The sequence below is a fragment of the Solenopsis invicta genome, chromosome 7, assembly GCF_016802725.1.
Source record: "Solenopsis invicta isolate M01_SB chromosome 7, UNIL_Sinv_3.0, whole genome shotgun sequence".
NCBI lineage: Eukaryota > Metazoa > Arthropoda > Insecta > Hymenoptera > Formicidae > Solenopsis > Solenopsis invicta.
In genome coordinates this window covers 15,459,531-15,482,448 of record NC_052670.1, presented here as the reverse complement: position 1 = coordinate 15,482,448, position 22,918 = coordinate 15,459,531, and the positions used below count along the sequence as shown (strand labels likewise).

Below are 22,918 nucleotides of genomic sequence, written 5' to 3'. Positions count from 1 at the left end.
GCGATCAAGGTCCAACTTTGATCACGGAACCTCAGTAGTGCCAACTTAAAACCTGCTTGCCCGGAACGCAGGGTGACAAACTTAAAGACATGTTCTAGCAAAAATGGATAATTTTTGACTTACCTTAGGCCGGTATTCATAGTCGATTCTTATTTCAAGATCGTCTTAAGTAACGTCTTAAGATGCTAATACGGCTCTCTGATTGGTTGATGACATCTTAAGATGATACTTAAGATAATCTTAAATATAAGAATCGACTATGAATACCGGCCTTAGTATTTATAAGACAGGTTAAATATTGTAAAACTTAATGTTCAAGAAATTAATTTGTTGCACAACTAGATTTAACTTTATATTTTAATAATAATCTTCTTAAAACTTTTTTAAGAAATACTATGTATTTTTCAAGATATTTTTCGTATTTATTTGACAATAAAGGATAAGCATTTAGGACATTAAAAGTAAGCATTTTTATATTATTGATGTTACATAAATTTTTGTTTTCAGAATAATTTAAAAATTTTTCGTATTTTTGTATATTAATAATAACGTTTTATTTCTCGTTGATATCTAATTAATTATATAATTAAATTATGTTATGTCCTGAATTCTTATAAAAATTCAACCATCTTAGTTCTGCATCTCGTTGTACATAAATCCGTTTACATTTACCTTAATATTAATTTATATTTCAGTTAGTTATATGTATAATTATCGTAACACTCCGTGTGGAAACTATCTATCATAGTCAACAAATCCTAGATTCGATCCTGATTGTTACATTGCGTCAGGTCCCTGGAGATGTACCAAGACTAAAGAACTAGAACTATAATTAAAGCCTAAGAAGCTAAAATCGTATCACCCTAAAAATCTAGAGTTGTCATACCATAAAGATCTAGGGGCTGTGTTGGGCTTCGGATTCCTATTAAGATGAATTTAAGGAAAGCTTAGTGTGAATCACTGAAGAACTCTTTAGATCTAGAGACAGGTGACATCTAGAGAGCGATATAGTCCCATCTACTTCCATTACTACTACTATTACTACTACTATTACTAATTATATAATTAAATTACTTTAGATCGTAAATCTTTACAAAAATTCAACAATCCTGTCTCTGTATTATTACATTCGGTTACTGGAATATTTATCTTATAACTGAAAAAACAAATTACATTTAGCGCTAAAATATGTATATACAATTAATATTAGAGCTATTAATATAGATCAGATTATTTCAAAACCAGAGTACCTAAAGTACTAATCTATTATTTAATTCACAGGATAGAGTACGAAAAAAAATTGGCTGTCCGCGTGCAAAAATAATTTCATTTCTTTATAAGTATACATATGCCATTGTTTAAATATGTAAATATACTGAAATGTACAAAACTCTCTTTAACAATAAAATATTTTAATTACAATATTAAAATTTTGTTTTAATTTTTTATTTATGGCTATTGCCGCTTGAGTTTTTTAACGAGTCTCTAAAGAGGCATTAAAGTGTATTCTTTTGTTTCAGAAACAATCGTGTTATGAGAGCGGTAAATCTATTATGTACCTTTTCGACTAGAAATAACATTCACTGAAACTTTTTCTTTAAAAAAATTTAATTTTAATTAAACATAATAAAAAATTAAAGCTGCGATTTTATCGCATTTGTAATATATCCAAGTTTAATTTAATAAATTTCGATTCCGGCCGTCTCTCTTTGGCCATCTGCGTGCTACACACGTTTGCTAAGTCTTTGGCCCAATTTCATTCGGGTATTTGGATAATAAAAACAGCATATGTCCTGTTTATTGATTGTAACCATAACAAATAATGAGCATATGCATTACTGGATACTCGAAAATTTTCAAGTACTTATTATCCGAGTATCCAAATAGTAGGTACTCATCAAGTTGGATAATGGACTTGAGTAATCCGGATAGTACTTGAAATAACCAAATCTTCGAATATTAATTGATTAAGTCCTAATTAATGTCGTAGAATACACATATAAAGGAAAGTGGGGTAAGAAAGGGTAGGGAGGTAAAACGGGGTAGCGCCTGTATGGCGCAATTCAAATGCAGAAATCACAATTGGGCATACGTGTTAGATGCAACTCTTTGATCATTAAAAGTCACCCACGAGTCAGCGAAATAGACAGCTGCGTTATTGAGATAGACCATAATTTATACTTCTCTGCGATTTTCTTATGACTATAAGAAGATATTAACAGCGAGGAAATAGGCAAAGGTAAAAAAAAGAAAAAAAGAGAGCAAGAAAAGTATAAAATAAAATTATATAAGAGCCAAAGAAACGTATAAGAGAAAAAAATTAAGCTGAAAACGTATAGATATCCTTGTCCGCGAGAATACCCATCTTACCCCACTCGTCGGGCAAGGTGGAGAGAAATGCCTCTTTTTGGTTTTTATTAAATAAAGTTTATAATACTTAAAAATTTTATTTTAATGATAAATATATTGAAAAACAAATAACCAAAGAGTATTATAAAAATAAAGATGACTCGTTAATTATGAAAACCTTTTATTCGTTTTCAAAGCTTAACTACCCTATCTTACCCCACCTTTCCCTATAGGAAAGATAGAGTGTAAAACAAAATCTGATTATTACGTAAAAAGACAATTGCAAAAAGAGAAAAAAAATTGCGAGAATCAGAGAGAGAGAGAGAAGAGAAAGTATGGTTTTCTGTTATCTGCGTGTTTTTTATGACCGAAGCATTAGATAGCTCAATCTATTTTTACAATTCCTATAGTATAATATAATACTAAAAGTGAGTTATAAATGGAATAAAATACAAAACTCACTGTAATTGGGCATATAGGACAACAAAAGCCTGGTTTCGGTGGCAATGGATTACTACAGGCCACCGAACAGATGGTTTCTTTGCAATTAAGTCGTCCACCAGGCTCGCAAGTGCATGTGGTGCAGCTGTTCAGATGCCAAGTCGACCCCTCCGGATGCGTCTCGTTCAAATGATCCATGCACGAAACTCGACAGCGGCATACCTACAAGAAGAAATCCATCAGTACCCTTAAAAAGGCATTTATACCGATATATAGTTTTAATAGTTAAGAAAATAAAAGTTTAAATTAAATTTTATACATGGCATCGTATGACAGATACATTGAATTGATGTAACATATGTTATGTCAAAATGTTTCGTATACAAAAAAAATTATATGAATAGTTGAAGCAAATCTTTTTGTAAAATCTCTCTTGCAAAAATTTAATTCCATTTACAATGTAATTTCTTCATATACAAGTAAAAAGCTGATAAAAATATAAACTAAAGATGGTTTTTAAATAAAATAAAAATATATAATGGAACATTGGCAACACTGTTGACAAAATGATTTTAAAAATTACAAAGATATTACAAAAATATTAATTAAAAACTAAACTCTTTTTGTAAGACAGTTTTCAAATAAGTGCTATTAAAAGATACAGCAATATAAGTTGAAATGTCGCAAGTATATATAAGCAAGTATATATGCAGTCACATCCGACATTTTTCATAACAAAATTAATAAAATGCCTAAATATAAAATCTTATTAACAATTATCAAGAACCTTCATTAATTTAATTTTACGCATTTAAAATCAATATAATAATGATCTCATGGAATCCGAATACAGACGAGTTTTGAAACACGCTTTCTAAGTTGAATGAGAATAGTAATATCACAATATTAAATTGATAATCAATTTAATAACAATGATGCTTTAATAAGCATCTATTTATTACCTCTTCTTCCCCAAATACTGTAAAGAGTTTATTACGAAAAACAACACATTAATCAGTAATCGAATCTGGAACCCCCGACTTTCCGGGGCGGATGTCTTAGCTTGGCCTCTTCAATCACTGGCACGTGGTGATATTTATCACAATTCATTCAATTTATCATACATTTAATTTTTTTATTGCCGTTTGTTACGAGCGTAAAACAGTGGAAGAAAATTCGAGCGTTTCACTTACAGGGCAGCCGCGCTTGTTCGTCTTGTAACCGAAGTTACACCTCTTCCTACATCCGTGAAGCGGCGGACAGCCGACGGTGGGTGGCTTACACTCGCAAAAGGTGCAGTCATTCTCGTCCATGACGAGCTCGCAGTGAAGATCGCACTTGACCTCGGGGCAGACTCTTTTGTCGTTCGTGGTGTCCGGGGCGGTGACATTCGGCGTCGGATAACGCGGTGGCGTCTGACAGGCGCACACCGGGCAGCCCTCCTCGTCCTTGACGAGGTCGCAGTTCAGTCCGCAGTGCGGCAGTTCCGGGCAAACTTTGTAATCTTCCGGCAGCACGTCCGGCACGAGGTCGACCTCCTGGAAAAGACGAGAGTCGTCAGATAGTCGTGAGATAGGCGTGAGGGGACGGCGTTGCTGAGAGGAAACCGCCGGAATTCCTCTTATTCGTGAAGTTGGTCTCGCGCGCGTTGGTTCCGAGAAGAAAGCTTCTTCAGCTGCAGGTACGTTTCAGAGATAAGAGGAACTGTGTCTCTACCCTAGCTAGGTCATGACTGAAAATCCGCGCGGCGGACGTTGTTGCAGACGGTTGCATTTAGCTAAGGTTGATACGGAACGTTTCGCAGTAGACGAGAAGATACTACGTAGGAGATTGTATTGTCATCGTAGGTAATCGTCAGCCAACCCGCAGCAGTTTGTCGTATCACATTTCCGATTGCATAGTTTTGCGTTTATAAATTTAGATTGATACTATTTAGATTTATCAAATAAAAATGTTGATTAAATATAAAATGTACAGTTATTTTAATTACTACAGGCGATTTGGGCCAGTGCAGATGACTTGGGACAACGGGTACTTTTGTTGAATTCGGCTGTGGCTACCTAGTACATTTATGTGTTCACTATATGTATAATAGCTACAAGTTTCAGTATCACATTTTATACGACGTGAAAGTTGCTGCAATGTTGCAGTGTATTGTAATTTCAAAAGTAATTTCCCTTTGTCAGTGATGTTGGTATACATACCTACATCATTTTATTATAACTAATTGTATTATATAACATCTATATAATTCCAATAATTAAATTCTACACATTGAAGCATCACATACTTGTTACGTAAATAATACGTAACATTTGTACATTTATTTTATATAAAAGAAAGTAATAGATACAAGTCATTATGATATAAATGTCATGAAACACATTTGTTATATAAAGTATTATTCCACAATTATATAGCAATTACAAACTGTGTTGACTGGGTATCTATCACTTATAGAGAATGGGTTACTAGAAAAAATTGAAAAAATTACACTTTTTCCATTATGAATAGATATAAATGAATTACTACGATGGTCGTTAATTGTGCTTTAGCAATGGTGGTAAAAATTTCAAAAAGATGACGAGACAAATTCAAGTTTTTAAATGGAGCAATTTTGATATTAATTAGATAATAAATTTTTTTAATGAATCTTGTTACACGCGCACGTGCCGTAAAGTGGCATGCCTTGCAAATAAAATAAAGCAAATTTTATACTTTGGGAGTGCGATTTTACGCAGTGTAACGACACGTGTGGAACAACATGCAAGATCTTTATTAACTTGCTTATAATTAAATGCGATCTTCTTCTTCGTTCCTAAATAGTGTATTGAAAGAAAAAAAGTTGTTTTTAAATATGTAAACTTTTTGTAAAATTTTAAATGCATTTTTCTTAAATCCACTTTTTTCAACCCTGTCCTAAGCTCTTCTGAGAAACTAGTGAACCGATCAAATTTCGCCTTAAAGCAAAATACTCGTAATATTTGTGATTATTGAAACTAAAATTTTTTTAACATGTTGAACAGTTTTTTATAGGACGTAAAAATTGAAAAAATTTTGCAAACTTTCGTTGTTCATTTTTACCGTTCTTAACCATCTTGTTCAACATTTACAATAAATGATTTTTATTCTAATTCCAATGATAACATTCATGTGAATTGAAATAAATCCTAGATCGTTTAAGATCAGTACGGAGGTTACAACTTTGGGACAATTTAAACAGGACTTTTTCTTAAGTATTTATTGTGGTATTTATAAATAATTCTATTTTAATTAATATTTCGATCTATTTCATATTAATAATAAAATTCAATTCAATTTTTAAATTAATAAATTAAATTAAATTCTAAAATTAAAAATTAAATTTTTATAAAGTTAATAATGTAACAAATACCTATCTATAAAATAAAAATATTCTAGATGTTTTTAAAGTTCAGAGCAAATATTTGTGAAAATAGCTTTTAAAACTAGAATAGCCTCCTTAAGTAATAATTCAACAACTACTTTCAAATTTGATCAAAATTGTTTATAATTTTTTCACGCTCTTACCAAATCATCGGCGCACTCGCAGATCGGGCAGTTATCTTTGTCCATCCGCAAGCCGTGGAAGCATTTCATCTTGCAGTTATCCAAGGACGTCTTGCAGAACTCGTCAGGGTGGTGATCAAAGGTACTGTTGATCGGCGGTGGGCAATGAGGGCAGCATTCACCCGGATCGGGTGGTATCGCATTCTCACACGACTTGCACATGGTTGTTTGGCAGGACGCGAGTCCATCCTCGTTGCAGATGCAAGTGATACAGTCGTTCTGCTTCCACTCCTCACCGAGTTTCCTCGAGACGCCCTCGTGAATACAGTTTTGCGGTTTCTCTTCAGCCTTCGCCCAAGAGATCGGATCTAGGACGGCGAATAAAACGGAAGTTATAGAGAAATCGACGTACATTGGCTTCAAATCTACCGTGTATCCGGGGAAAATTTTCTCTCCGTATAGGAATTGTATTTTCAAACGACTAAACAGCACAATGGAGATAGCGCACGGTGAAGAAAATTTTCTGTTGCATATTAAAAAATAAAGAATTCCAATGTATATCTACAGATTTTATCTATATAACATAGTTCAGTAATAAATAACATTAAGACATAACTATGTCATTTTCTGTATCATTGACGAGATATCATTAATATTTCGTCAGTCTGTAATTTTTTTGGATGCTGAATACGAATCCGATTTCCAAATTGCTCTATCACATCACAATTTTGAAAAATTTGCAGTTAACCCTCCATCGGGCGCATGAGATCTCACAAATTGATAGTAAATATATTTTCAAATATCTAACAAGAAAAAGTACACAAGTGTCGTCGTTTGAGTTTGACGAGTCTTTAATATGTTTTAGTACGGATCAAAATAAGAAACTCGTATGTTTTTTATACGTGCCCGTTTTAACTTTTTGGGGGTGAAACATCCTTTTGAAGAAAGTCCGTATTTTTCTTTCAAAGCGAATATCTTCGAAACTATAAGAGATAGAAAAAATGTTCCGAATAAAAGTTAAATGGCTTGAAGAGTGCTTTATAACAGTGATAACATTTCTTTAAATCTTTTTAAAATTTTTTTAATTGTTTATCACTATTATAAAGTACTCTTCAAACTATTTAACTTTTTATTTAATATGAAATTTATTTAAGGGCAAATAAATTAAATGAGTTAAATCTTTGAGAAATTATCAAATAGTTTTTCAATTATATTTCTTTAAATTAAAAAGTTTTTTAAGTCACTGAATACAAATCCGATGTCAAGATTGATAAATTCAAAATAAATTCAATATAGCGACGTTAAAATTGAAAAAAATATCCAAATTTTTAGTAAAATTTATGTATAGAGATCTTTTACTAAATACGAATCATCAAAATTGAGAAATGCAAAATGACGGAATTACTGTAGATGAAAATTAACGTTTACATTTTAGCAAAATCATACTTTTACTGAAAATGCATCACCTACAAGTTTTCACTTTCAATTGTGTTTTATCTAAAAAAATTTAATATTTCATAAATTTGTAGCATAAATCATATTCTTTCATACTTTTTTTATTATACGATAAAATTATATAATTTATATATAGGTAGCATAAGTGGAAATTTTTTGTTATTTTTACAAAATTATATTTAAATTTTCCATAACATGACAAAAAAATATTGAAATTTAAAAAAAAGTGCATTTTATGAATGAACAATACGTTCATGATTTCGGATTAGAATTTCAAGATAATATGTTAACCATTTTTACAAAAAAACTTTCAAATATTGTGAAGAAAGACATTTTGTATACGTTAACTCTTTAAAACATCGACATATCCAATACTCCTGAATAATCATAATTTATAGACGATTTCTTAGATTTCTTAGATTGCTAATTACGAATCGAAAGTCAGAATTTGAAAGTTCTAAATAGTGAATATAATACAGCTGGCCAAAAAGTAAAAAATTGTTATAATTTTTATGAAAATCGTTAATAGGGATTTTTTAGATCGTTGATTACGAATTTAACATCAGAATTTGAAAATTTATACATTCTATGTATTCTTTGGCATAGAATCTCACTCCAATAAGTTTAGAAATTCAACTAGTCTTAAAAAAAAATTTTAATTTCTAAAAATTATGATGTAATAAAGCAAATCGGATTTAGAAGCCAAATTCGTATTCCAATATTCAAGAAAAAGTTTTCGTTAAACTATGTAATCCATTACAGAGGAGGAAGCAAAAAAATTGAGGAATACCCCCACTGTAACGTCAAATTTAAATATTTCTTAATTATCGAATGAAAAAAATGTTTAAGGACCCTTTATGACAAAACTATTAAGCCATTCCACCATAATTCCCTGGCACTGAGATTTTGGTGATACAATAGAAAATACAGGAAATATTTTGCGAAGACAAGTTTATAAATAACTCACGGCGCCGCCGCCGGGAAGCGTCGCTAACCCAAATATGGTAGTTTCGCGAGCGAACGAGGAAAACTTGGGCGAGTGCCTCGGTGTTCCCGGGGAGTTTGCGAACTCTTGCATAAAATTGTTGCGACGGATTTTTCGATGTCGCATCGCGTCGCGTCCGTCGCACCGTGCGCGACATCTCGTTTGCTTCTCGCGCAAACGCAATCACATTTTTAACAAATCCTTCAATCTTGGTGAACAAATTTCTCTGGAGCCCGACGAAGAATCGTGGGCGTTATTAGCAAGGCAACCGGTTAATTATGCATACAGGATCACGAGCGCGTATATAACCGCGTCGACCGCGCGTTTACGCGGCTCCTCTTCGACGATCAAGTCATTATTCGACGATTTTCCAGCGGCGACAAGCGCTCGTCCGGTAATCATCAAAGCGCCGGAAATTGCAGAATCTCATAAAGATTTGCAATCTCGCTTAATATTCATGGCGCCCTTAACGCGCGCACAAAGCCGTTTTACGCCTCTCGTCGTCGTTTATAACTCGCGAAAATCTGATTATCCGCGACATTATTTCGTTACGCGAAGACGATCGAAGAGGATCATGTCGTCGCCATTAAAGCTGTCGATGTGAAACACCGCGATTAAGCTTCCCGCGATGACTTTGCTATTCACGCAGGCGTCGTATTTCGCTTAGAGCGCTTTTATTTATGCGCTCTTCTCTCCTCCTCCTACTCCTTCTCTCCCTCTTTACACAACCGAGTGCCTATACATGAAATTTACATGTCCAAGTACACTCCAGCTGGATAGCAAACCCTTGGGCGTTGATCTTTTCTGCATGAGACAATTCTGTACACACGCGCTGGTTTCAAATCGACGCGTCGGCACTGATAAGAGGTGAACTTATCGTTGCGTCGAGAATGGCATGCGCATTATAATCAGGCAAGAGCATTGTTCAATATTAAAAAATAAAAAGTCAATTTTCTCGCGAGTCAATGATTGTAAATATAAACTTTGAGTGTCGTCTTTGCGATCTTCGCCCACGCGCGTCTCGCCGTCCAAGAAGTAGTTTACAAACAAAAATTTATTTTTAAGTTACTGTGAACTAAACGAGATGTTTTTTTTTGTCAATTTTTACTGTCACGTTTTAGGCTTCTAAAATAATCGAGCTTTAACTTTGCACCACCGTGGATGTCCACAAAATATAATTCGATAAAATATATTGCAAATATATATATGTAGGATAAAGTTGTCGAAATCGTGTCACTTTTGACATAAAGGCTTATCAATGAGAAATTATGAGGAGTATTTTTAATTTTCTTAAAATACAACATTTTATCTTTCATATTTATTTTTTTAGAATTTTATGTATAGTCATAAATTTTTAAATAACGATTTTTAAGAAGCCTTCATAATGCGATTTGGGCAACCGGTTTTCTAAATCGCACCACAGGTTAATATTTTTTGCTACAATTTTTTTGCTAGATTCTTTTTTCTCGAGCCAAAATGCGTTAAATAAACATAATTTTATTAATATTGGAGATAAATACCGTAAACTAAATATAATTTCTGTCAATGTCATCATTTCGTCAACTTTTCAATAATATTGCAACAACATTGCCACATTACGGTAATATTATTACAATGTATGCTCTGTGTAATTTTTCTATTTGATTTTATACATATAACTACGATCAAAGCAATAGTGCGATTTAGAAAACTAACAATAAGTGCAATTTAGGAGCCAATGCGATATCGGCAACCTTACTTTACGCGCACACACACACACACACACACACACGCGCGCGCAGGCGTAATTTACTTATTTTATCAAAACTCCGTATTTAAAATTCTTCATGAAGACTAAAAAGTAAGATCTCGAAATTGAAAAAAAAATGGAATAAACGATACATTTATAACTTCTAAACAGAATTTCAAAATAATGTTAATTTATTTTACAAAAAAATTTCAAATATCGCAGAAAAAGTCATTTTTTGCATATCAAATCTCAATTGTTTTGGAAACAATAAACTGGTGGAAAACTGGCTTGTGGCGTTGTTCTCAACATTAAAAAATTTACAATAAACACATTGTCTTGTTTGAAATGATTGAAAGAAATTTTTCTTGTAAATTAGTGTTATTTATCTCACCGTGTTAGGCATCGATTTTAGCGCGAGTTTCTGCACTCCGCGGAAAGAAGCATATGGGTCAGGCGGTCGACCCGGATGGTGGCTGCGGATGTATTACGTTCTATCCCCAGCCGTCTCATTTACGAGCGTTCATTCATAATGCCTCCCGAACTTTAAAGTGGCGCGTTCCCGTGAAAAATCGGCTCGGCTAACGCAAAGAGGCAAAAAACAATTTCCGAAAGTCTCCGCTAACACGTGGGGCGGTAGAGTGAGCTCGCAACTCCCCATTATTTCCTTGTCGCGACACACGTACGGACGTACGTTCGCGCTGAAAGGAGAAAAATTTGCACGAATTTTTTTCATCGGATACATCCGCCCGCCGGCTGGTTCTGGCTGGCTGTCGGTAGTCCCTCGCGTAATACGTTTCCCCCGTCGTTTCGCATATAGCTTACACCGCCGGAAAAAGCTAAATTCATGAGCTTTTGTAAGAAATATGAAAGGGCGGGTGTTCCCTTTATGTGCTCGAAGAACATTTTTTTTATCCCGTTTCATTATTCTGGATGTTTCATTACTCTTTGTAATCTGCACTGCGGCGAGGGGACGATATCGACGGCCAAAATTGAGGGCAATAATAAAGGCGCTTTTGTAGAAAATATTAAAGATATAATCTCTCCTGGCAAGGAGAACGGTGGTTTACGAGAGAGGCGAGACGAAAGAAAGATGTGTTAAATGAAGAATTGTAAGATCTACGAACTGCGAAACGAACATCCGATCCAATATCGTAAACCTTTGGGAAAAAAATTGCGCTTGAATTAATATTCCGGGCGGATCGGGCGAAAGGTAATTTACGCAAGTAGGGGAGGGCGTTTGCGACGAATCAATTGCAAATGTCGCTAACTGCTTCGATTAGGGCGCCAAATCAGTCGCAGAGTAATTATTTTTGTAATTAACATAATAAAATGTAATTAACATATAAAATACACTTTTGCAGCGAACGGGAGTGAGAGAATATCTGTCTGTATAATTTAATCCGGCTGTATCGCTATTTACCTCAACGCGGTATCAGGGTTTACGTCAATATTTATTATCGCGTGTACTTTTCGACGAAAGCGTATTAATTAAACGAGGCATCAACTATGTACGCGTGACCGATAATGCGGACTATGGGCTAATGAATATTGTTAACAAGGTAGAACGCGCTGTTTAACTGTCGCGTAGCTGTTTAAACACCGTCCTGCGCGAAACAGAACCGGAATGAATTTACCGTATGATGTAAAATGGTGTTTAATTGCCGAGAATCTGATCGATCGCGGAAGAGAGAACCGCGATATTCGAGACCTATTTGATCGATCGAAATATATTCAAACGTATTTAAATGTTCCACGTATTTTATTTTTTACTTCTTGACGCAATCGAATATTTTAATCGTCGTCCCGCGCGTAAAAACTGCTTAAAAATCAGCCTTCATTGAATGTGTGATACCGTGGCGATGCGACGCGTTGCCAGATATATCACTTTCAAATGCGAAAATAGTACATACGTTGAAAGTATAATCAATAAATCGAGTGCAATAAATCGATGAATCATTAAGAGAACTAAGAAGACTAATTACTTGTCTCATTATCTGCGATAATAATATTTCCAGTGTAATGAGTTGTAGCTGATGGTGGTCATACCGTGCTCGTGGTGGAAATATTATTAAATTTAGAACAGTCACGGAGTGCTATTAAATTTTAACAAAGAGAGATAGACGAAAGAAAGAGAGAGAGGGAAGACTTCACGATTTCGCGAGATAAGAATGACTTCATTAAAATTCAACAGGTAGATCGAAAGTTCCGCTGCGACAGCGGCGACAGTGTAACTTTAAACGTCGTAACTTAAAAACCGCCGCTCGCTGAAATATCGCGTTTGAGCATTATCTCTGCTTACAATCTGCGCGACTAGCATTTATAATGCCCCCGTAGATTCTAGAACGAATTTAAGAAAATAATGATAGCGTTGACATTTAGAAGACTATTTGAGTCCCATGTTATCCAGTTCTGTAAACCCATCCTTAAGAGAATCATAAAGTTGTTCTGTTTTATTGACCGAACAGTTTTTTTTCCAGCATACTATTTTTTGAGTTTATAGATTTAAAGATCCTTGTCTGCAATTAATGTATAAGTATTAATGTAATCTAAACTGATCAACTTGACGCCAAAAGTGAAAAAAATGAAAAAATTTAGATCTGTTTTACCTATTTTTATCAATCCAATATGGCGTCTAAAGTTGTCAACATGTACTATAATATTTGCTTTATACGAAAATTCTACATTATTATTGTACAAAAAGAGAATGATTTTGAAAATGTAAAACATACACGGAAATACAATGTTAAGTTCTTAGAATTAAGTTTGAATACCTAATATGAAAGATTAATGTACTGACTAAAAACAGAAAGAAGTAAAGAAATCACAGATTTTCTTATCGACTTTTAATTTAATATGGCGACCAAAACCGTCGATTCACTGAAACACTTACTTCGTAGAAACGTTTTGCAGATTATGTATATAAAATAAAAGTAGAACAAGATATAGAATAAATGAATAAATAATACTGAATCATTAGAATTAAGCCGAGAAGCCTAATTTAAGAGAATAGAACGTTTAACCAATCATGTATACGTGTACGTGAGATTTTGATGTAGTAGTACACCCATGGAATTTGATTCTGTCCATGGGGAAATTTTCTAAACTGAGAAATCACCACTTTCTACATACTCGCAGTTTATGATTAATGTAACGACTAGAGCTTATTGGTCGTTGCGTTAATCATAAACTGTAAGTATGTAGAAAGATAGCGACTTCTTAGTTTAGAAAATTTCCCCATGGACAGAATCAAATTCCATGGGTGTACACCCAAGGACTTTGATTCTGTCCATGGGGAAATTTTCCAAACTGAGAAGTCGCTATCTTTCTACATACTTACACTTCATGATTAACGTAACAACCAATAAAGGGCCTCGCACATGAAATGCATAACATAACATAAGCATAACATAAGACTGACGGACCAATGAAAATGTTATGTAAATCAATATGGCGACTTTATGCTGGATACTCATTGGCCCATCGGTCTTATGTTGTGCTTGTGTTACGTTATGCATTTCATGTGCGAGGCCTTTAAGCTTTAGTCGTTTCATTAATCATGAACTGCAAGTATGTAGAAAGTAGTGACTTCTTAGTTTGGAAAATTTCCCCATGGACAGAATCAAAGTCCTTGGGTGTACGTAGAGATCTGTTTATGTTTCGTAAATCATACGTATTTTTTTTTTTTTTTTGTAAATTGTATATGTGTTATTCACCGATAAAACTGACTCCAGCATTACCTTAAGAGAAATAGCGTTAAGGCTAGCGTTATTTGTGCAACTCATATTTATTAATTATTAATATATCATCTGCTGTTGCTTTTAGATTTCAGCGCTATCTAATGCAAGATCTGTCACATATTGTTAAACACAATTATTGTTCTACTTTATCATTGTTTATCTCTGTTAATCTAAACGCACACCTGTGAAACGTAAATCAGGAAAATCTTTTTTATTAGGCTTTCGAATTCGTAGGTGTACAGGTTTAGGTTTGTTCCTGAGTGTTGTACGAATCCCGGATGTTTCTCATTTTGAACATACGAGCTACAGATTTTTTGTAGCAAAGGGATTAAAAGCTCAGGTGACAGCTGCACGAGACGAAAGTGAATTTTTAACTCTTTTTCCAGTTATCTCATAGAATCTAGTTTTTCGGGATTTATTTTGGTGCGTATTTTTATATATAAAAGGTTTATGCGACCTGTAAAACCAATTCAAAGAGTTATTTGCAAGATGTCGGTAATTCCCGTTTGTTTACCATCCCTTTAAGAATCACTGAATAAGCCTAATGAATTTTAATATGTACGTTCTCTGTGCTTACTTTACGTTAGCGCCATTACCACATTTACCGGTAGATTCATCATCTGCGATCGTATCTTTTGTTTTAACGTGGAATCTAGTCGCTTTTTTCACTTTGTGTCGTATGGCGGTACCGCAGAAGAAGCGTGTGTGTAACAAATGTTCGAGAAAAGTATACGCATTTCCTTCAACCCAGCCGAATTGTAAGACGATTCAGTAGAGTCGCAACACAAGTAGTTTTATATAACGCAAAAGTTTGTAAGACAGTCTTTTCTTATTATATGTGGCACTCATAATTGAAGGCAGAGGGATTCGGTATCGCCAAGTTAAAAGATACTTTGTAAGCGAAGTTACTGAAAACTTCTAAGAACTTCTTGGTGGATTTCAAACGATGAGAGAGAAAGAGAGAGATATCTTCATTTTGTCGCAATGATCTCTTCGCTCTTTCAGAATCTCAATATTCCCATCACATATTTAACGTATACACATTCGTCTTCCTCTGATCCTTCTCTCTCTTTCAGTAATGGAACGCCGCGCGTCCATAGGAAATGCGTTGATTACGATCGAGGAAGTCCTTCGTGCCGATATCTGGAGTACATTGAGGCTACAAGCTCACCGAACGAGCTTGCCTCGTCAGATTGCAATTCGAACATCCGAGAGAAAGAGAAAGAGGCAGAGACAGAGATAGGGAAAGAGAGGATGTATCAGAGCATGAGACTGGCGAAACAGAGAAAGAGCCAAGAGAACGAGAGAAAAGCAGATCCCCGAGATATCGATCCGATATTCCGCGCGCCGTTCCTATCTTCTGACAGGAGCCAGCCTCGATTACGACCTTTCGTAATTACCTGAGGGTCTGCAGTCATGAAGGGGGCAACAGCTACCGGGTGTCTCGGGCTTGGCCGCCCGCACCTCGACCGGCCGTTGACCAGGTCGGCACTTGGGCGGTGGACACGTCGGGACGCACTTGCAAATGCCATCGTCCGTCAGGACGCTGTCCTCGGGACAGAACGACTCGATCCGATGATGGTGATCTGCACAAACCGGTGTGTTCGGATGTCAGAAACCTGTGTTACCGACTTGTTAAACGAGAGAAAGCTACACCCTATTTCTATACTTAGCACGTTAATTATTGTATGGCAATTGAACGATATTTATATTTAATGTTATTTTATATTAATATATTAATTTATATATATGATTAGAATTATATTAAATATATATCATTATGATTACATAAATATAATTCAATATTATAACGGTATTTTTATTAATTGTTTATATTAATTAATTGTTATTATATATAATAATCTATATTTTTAGTAGAAAGAATTAGAGGAAAGTTACCAACACTTGACATACACTTCGTTTTCGGGTAATATCTCTTAAATAAAAGTTAAAAATAATACTTTTTTTTTAAACATGAATACAAATTAGAAAGTGCCGTCTGTTAGATAGTACAGCAGTTTTTATAATACTGTTTCGTATTTTGTAATAATTAATGTTTTGACGACATAATCGAAAAAGTTTATCTGAGAAATTAAGTCCCAAAACTGGCACCGTTAGGCAGTAATGATGAATAGAATTCAGACATGGCTCTGATAAACAAAAAGTTAACTATAAATATAAATTGATAAATTGAATGAGTAACTTAATAGTATTGGTCTCAGGGAAATTAAATTAAATGTATAATGCCAATACAAAGCCAATACTTGCTTAAATTTTCGTGATTCAAATAAATATGTTATTATTTAATTAAATATGTAATTAATTATTATAATATTATTTAATTAAGTATGTTATTATTTAATTAATTAAATATTTTATTAAATATGTTATTATAATTAAATATGTTATTATAGTACTATTCAAATAAACATTACTTGTTTGTAGAAAATATTACTTTTAAGAAGTAATATTTATATTTATGCAATGTAAATAATTTACTAATAGTACTAATAACATATTTACTTAACTCGCGAAAATTTTTTCCTCAGTGTGCAATGTACATATAAGTTTATTATTCAATAAACTTTATTATTCAATTAACAATGTAGACAATCCTATTGTTTAAACCATTCTCAGTATCAGTTATTAACAATTATAGTGATAATTACAATTTTTAAGACGGACTCATGGTCAATTAACAGTGGCTATTACAAAGTAATTTACGTGAAGGTTTGCTGTACATTTCAATTTGCTGTACATATTAAGTAAGATATGTTCGTGGTAGTTAAAGGTAGTCAAACAGAGTAATAAAACATATTTTTATGTATTAAACAATAAAGTTTATAAGATCAAGAAGGTTAGAATTGAATCTTCTCACTTTATACGATCTTTTAACATCTTCTTGGTATATAGGTACCTGGCACTGTCACGTCCGACACTATTTTTTCTATCTTAAGGTATTAAAGAAAATGTGAAAAAATTTATGAAACATCTGTCAATATTGTAGTTAAAGATTTTGTAGTTATTGTCTGTTCTCACAAAGAGAGCTCCACCGGTTTACGCGCAACAATTTCGTGTTCCAAACCGCACTAATTGTAAGAGGAAAATATGAAAGAGAAAAGTACAAACAAAATAGTTAGTTTTAAGAAGTTATAAATATATCAAATAATTTAATATTATGAATTATCTACTCATTATTGTTAAAATTATGCAATTTGCAAAAAAAATCATTCAAATTTTATTTTTGATTTTCAAGAATTTGTTTTTAACAGATTTTATATAGAAAACAGCTTTGAATGTATGTATAAATTATGAATATTTATTTTTTAATTGTTTACGCAGATCATGTTTTTATCAGTAATATTGGTGTAATGTTTACTTTTCGAGAAATAAAAAGGGTACCACTTTAAAAAAGATTATGGAAATATTGGCGATTTTCCTCCATATTTTTAACTTCACGAGTGTGTTAAAGTCAGCGTTGAGTCCCAGCAATGAGACTTGATGCTTTATTTATTTTCAGTAAATATTACAAGTACTTTCTTATACAAAACGTACAGTTTCATCTCGGTTGTCTGCAATCAACATTATCGCTTCGACTTGATGTTTTTGAAACGGCTTGGTTTAATCAAAGGAAAAGCGTGAGATATTTACACCACTATCGTCGGTATCATTTTCTCCGTTCCGCAACAGCCGATCTTCCGCGCGCGGCCATTCGTTACACTTGGCAAACATTATTTTCCGCCGCGAACACAGTTCCTTTTATGGATTCTATTACCTGTGGGAACGCAGTTGTAGCGCGGGCAGCAGTTACCGGGGGCCCCGGAATATGACCCCCTCACCATCACCGCCTGCTGACCCGGTCGGCACTTGTGGGGTAGACAATCCGCACATTTGCAACCGCCGTCGCCGTTCTCGTTCGGCACGCTGTCCTGCGGGCAGTTGTGCGCGGCTCCTTGAAACAGAAAAATCGCCAGTGAGATTAACGTCAGCACCAGAATTCCCGGGGATGGTTGGCGATATGTTCGACGAAGGACGGCCACGCCATTAGAGCGCTCCACGTCGAAAGATATCTCCGTCCCGGGGTCTCGGATACCCCGGGATTCTTCTCCAAACGCTTGAAATTGCGCCAGGCTATTCGGTGTACTTTATTATCAATGGTACTTTGCACCAATTTGCTGTCGCACGAAGTGCCCGAGAATTATCGCCATATACTTTCGTATATCCCTCGATCGATTTAGAGAAAATTTATCGTTGGCAGAAATATTAGAGTACAAATGGCGTATAATAACCGAGCAATATAATTCTAAAACGTTCTATATGGAAAGATTATTTTAATTAGATTGATTTTTAAGGCTCCTGAATAATCGTCGCAGCCATATTGAAATCGTGACGTCATAAGTGAGAAATCACACGTAAAAGTTTCTTGCGTGCCAATTGTAAATAAAGAGAATTTGGATAAAATAAAATAATGAAATTACTTTATAACAGTCAGTAAATAGTTGTTAAAGGCACGTGAAGTGAAACCTATTGAGGAAAACACGCGGACAGCTATTGAAAGGAGTAGTGAAAAATATGATTTTACATGTAAAATTTAAAGACAATTTTACTTGCAGTCCTGCTTTTACGAATTTGGTAAATACGAGACAAGTCACATTTTCACAATAAAATATATATCTAATAATAAAATTACATGCAAGACAAAATTTCATCGTTCACATGTTACATTTCACGTCTATTAATTCTAATTTTTTCCGCGATACTACGTCGCCACTGTCGCATGGAGTTTTCGGCCAACTACTCAGGAGCCTTAATTTAATGATGTGTAATATATTCGTCGAACAAGACAGAGACGGAGATATCTTCCAAGAAAATATATAGATGTGTTACATTGATAAGAAAGCATATTCTCAGACGATAGCTATTCGATTTCTATTCATTATTCAGTTCATTAATTGAACCTCTAGCTAATGCTAGCGACTCGTTTTGTTCTTTGTCCAAAATAATATAATGACGATGGTAATTTGCTGAAAATAAATTTTGCACTCTGTGTCTCTCTCTATCGGCTCCCGCCCCGAATGAATTTTTTAAATCTCTTCGCATTAATAACTCGCCGGCAGATGGTCTGTAATAATATATTGATATATGTGACAAAGCGAGCGTATGCGCGTTTCTATAAAAAAAAAGATGTCGATTCTTCTGTGCGGACCGCTGCGCACCACTGTCACAAGTTACACGTGCCAGTGACGTTAATATAAATTCCCAAATGAGTAAGAAAAAGAGATATATCCTTGTCAGAGACGCGGCGAGGATCGATTATTTTATTCAGCGGATTATCCCGACCGAAGATACACACGCATTGTCCCGTGTGTTCGCGGGAGGTTCCGTCGTGCCGGAGATACGGAACGGAGAAAAATAGCGGACTTGTTGGATGCCAAACCGGAAATCTCGGAGGTATACTGCGATGCGCCGAGATATAAAGAGAATAATAAGCGGAATAAAAAGACAGTGCAAATCCACGGTGCACCGGTAAATTTCATTTTTGGTAGTTTTATAAACGGAAGTGGATTATTTTCTAACGATTCTCATTTGCAATCGTTGCGCCGCGCCGCGCCGCGCCCCGTGTCCTTATTTGTTTCTCGTATGGAAATAAACACCCGAGAGATGCGAAAGTCTTCGAAGACGGTGTCTCATAAAGATGTCTAAAGTTAGATATTCAGAGACCGCCGTATTTAATTACGAGATGGCTGTAAATTCTCGGAACTCTATCACACCACGCAAATGTTCATAACGTGAGTCATCGTTGTCTCATACATACTAAATATGTTTGTTTGCATATGGAGATAATTTCCTGCAGATTACATTTGTGTAGTCCGCAGATTGATCTTGAAAGCTCAGCGAATTGTGCAATGAGTGCTCTCATCGTTAGAATTCTTACGTCGTTATTCATAATTCTTCATTAAAGGGATGTATTTTAATTATTCGTTACTGTGTAGTTTATCATTTTTACTGCGTTATAAAAAAATTCTGCACTGAAAAAAAGTATGCTGTGAAAAAGTTTTTCTTAATTTTAATAAATCATGTGTTTACATACAACTGTGAATGCATTTTCTTAGAATAAGAGATCATATGTTTTATGTAAAGAAAATAATTTTCTATTAAACAAATCGTTCACCAATTATTAAAACTGTTTTATACAATCAACATTTATTGAAATATAAATTGTTTATGAATTTGTAATTTCTTAATAATATTTATTTAATTCTAAAAAATAATTTTTCTATTAAGTAAATCATTTGCAATTTATATAAAGTATTTTTTATATTACAATAAATATGTACTACGTTACAGTTTTTTTATAAATATTGATTTTTAATGTGAAAATATAAAGAAACGTTTATTTAAGTTTTAAAATTATTATTTATTACAGATTATATAAGTTACATCACAAGGCGTTACTGTATGATAGTTTTACGTGAAATTTGATATTCAAATTGATTTACTACTGCATATATCATCTTGGAAAAAAACATGTTCATGGGAGGATTCAAATCTTTGGAATCTTTGGAATCTCATTGTCAGTCTCCCGCAAAAGTACTACATCATTTCTTCAATATAGCACAAAAAAAATGTTATATATCATCTATTTCTTATGTAATTAGTGTGTTATACTGCAAATAAAAAATTCTTTTTCTTTCTTATTATATATGTATTATTTCTATTCAGGTGTACAATTTTCTCATAAATGTAATAAATTGTTTTAAAAAATGGGCATTTATCTCTTACTAGTTATTTATTTATCATTTTCGCTTTTTGAACTACAATGTCATTTTTTAAATTACAAGATCTAGATTCAATAATTAAAAAATTCATTTACTAAGTTTCAATAGTAATGTACTGCAATGTATTAAAACTGAATTTGATTCACATAACTTTTTCAACAAAAAATCACTTATTAATTTTAATGATTCGGTTGAGGTACTATTGTGAAAAGCAGAATGCTTTATACTTTAAACATTATTTAATTAAATTAAGTAATTTGAAAATTTTAATAAACTTACTAAAAAGAATATTTTCTCAGTGTGAAATCGATTTATGAAAAATTTTCAAATTTTTTATAACACATCGAGAACGGCATTCGAATAAAGAACACATTGTGAGTATGCATAACTGCAAACGACATCGGAGTCTCTTAAAGTTACATGATATCGCAACGAAAAACCAGATATGAAAGAAATACGTCGAAGGGAAAAGAAAATGTTCGAACTTGTCCTTTGTATGGATTTGGAAAAGCGAAGTTCGTATACGTGTACACGGTGAAGACATTTCCTTGCTGTAGCTTAAGGAAAGCGGAATATTCGATATTCCAGAAATTTTTAGAATCATCCTCTAAACGTGAGATTGCAGGAAGAGTCCCGCGAAACACGCGAATCTTTGGAAGAAACCAAAAATTCAGTCGCACAAGCTACGACAACGAAAAGTCGTCATATGAAATACTTTCGCAGACAGGAAGGTCAGGTCAGGTAAAAACAGTCGCAATTTAGAGAATGAAAAGGAATTGCTTTCACAATTAAAAGTTTTCCCTTTGAAATTTAAGAGAGCGGATTTTCTCCAAACTTCGTCTGCGTAGCTTAATGGACCTTAATCCTGCCCGTGAAAGTTTTATATCGAACGTCTCGCTCATACTTTAGGGTAGTCTATAAAATATACATCACACAGAACACACAAAGATAGTACTTTCATCTTCGTGAGAGTCGCTGTTACGACGACACTTTTCAACGTCAAAACGGTCCTTACTGATGGCGCTCATCGCACCCACGTCAGAAGTCCCGTCAAAATCGACGATTACAGCCGATTCTCGTATTCGTCGGATGAGTCTGCACATCTCGTGGAACGCGCAATCCGTACTTAGCGAGAGAAGAGATCGATGACTTAACAGCGAGAACAGCGAGAACAGCGAGGCGGCGTGCGCGTGATGCACTCACAGCGAATTTCGTGTCACGACCAGTCTGTCGTCCGTTCGTTCTTTGCGTTTCGGCCGCTGACATGACAGGAACGAGCAGATACGATCTTCTCCTTCCCATCCGATGCTGGTTGCACGCAGCCTCTTTGTGCCCGGCTTTCGCAATTTCGCGCTGGAGATTTCGGGGTCGGATAAGTTCCATCTTCGTTACCGCCGTCGGCGAGAAACGGCAGAGAAGAAACGAATGAAACGCACCTTTCGGTTTTCGGCTTTCGGCTTTCAGCGTGACTGAAGGGTACGTCGGTCAAAGGTTACGCCGCCGTGAGTCCTTTAGTCAAAAGGGCTACGGAGGCCTTTTTCTCCTCATCTCTTTCTCTCCAACGCTTGGAAAATCTCCCCCTCGGTGATCAGAGAACGATATCTACTGGATTTCATCGCGTCTATTTGAAGCTACGGTTTAACGCATTCCGTGTTGCTTCAAAATCTTTTACGGAAAGAGTGTATTTAAAATTTTATATTCATCTATTTTACAGCGCGTATTTTGCTAACACTTCACGGTCGTCTCTGATTTAAAAGGTCAATTATTATAAAATTATATTGTAATCAATTTTCCTTACTAAGAATTGTTAATTCAGACATTATTTAATACTTTATATAACTTATTTAGTTTTAAAATTTAAATTTATTTCATTTATTTACAAATAAAGTTTTCTGGAGTTTATGTACTTAAGCTG

General features: G+C 34.4%; 1 protein-coding gene across 8 annotated transcripts in view; it reads right to left on the bottom strand.

The window, feature by feature from the left end:
- Nucleotides 1-22,918, bottom strand: part of LOC105195148 (cysteine-rich motor neuron 1 protein) — a 542,960-nt gene that overhangs the window by 8,309 nt on the left and 511,733 nt on the right. For all 8 annotated transcript variants that reach the window (XM_039452145.1, XM_039452146.1, XM_039452148.1 and 5 more), the window contains 5 exons: nt 18,000-18,176; nt 15,625-15,810; nt 6,340-6,686; nt 3,984-4,328; nt 2,812-3,012 (listed from right to left, as the gene is read on the bottom strand). In XM_039452145.1, coding sequence (XP_039308079.1) covers nt 2,812-3,012; nt 3,984-4,328; nt 6,340-6,686; nt 15,625-15,810; nt 18,000-18,176 — 1,256 coding nt within the window. The remainder of the gene's footprint in view (nt 1-2,811; nt 3,013-3,983; nt 4,329-6,339; nt 6,687-15,624; nt 15,811-17,999; nt 18,177-22,918) is intronic.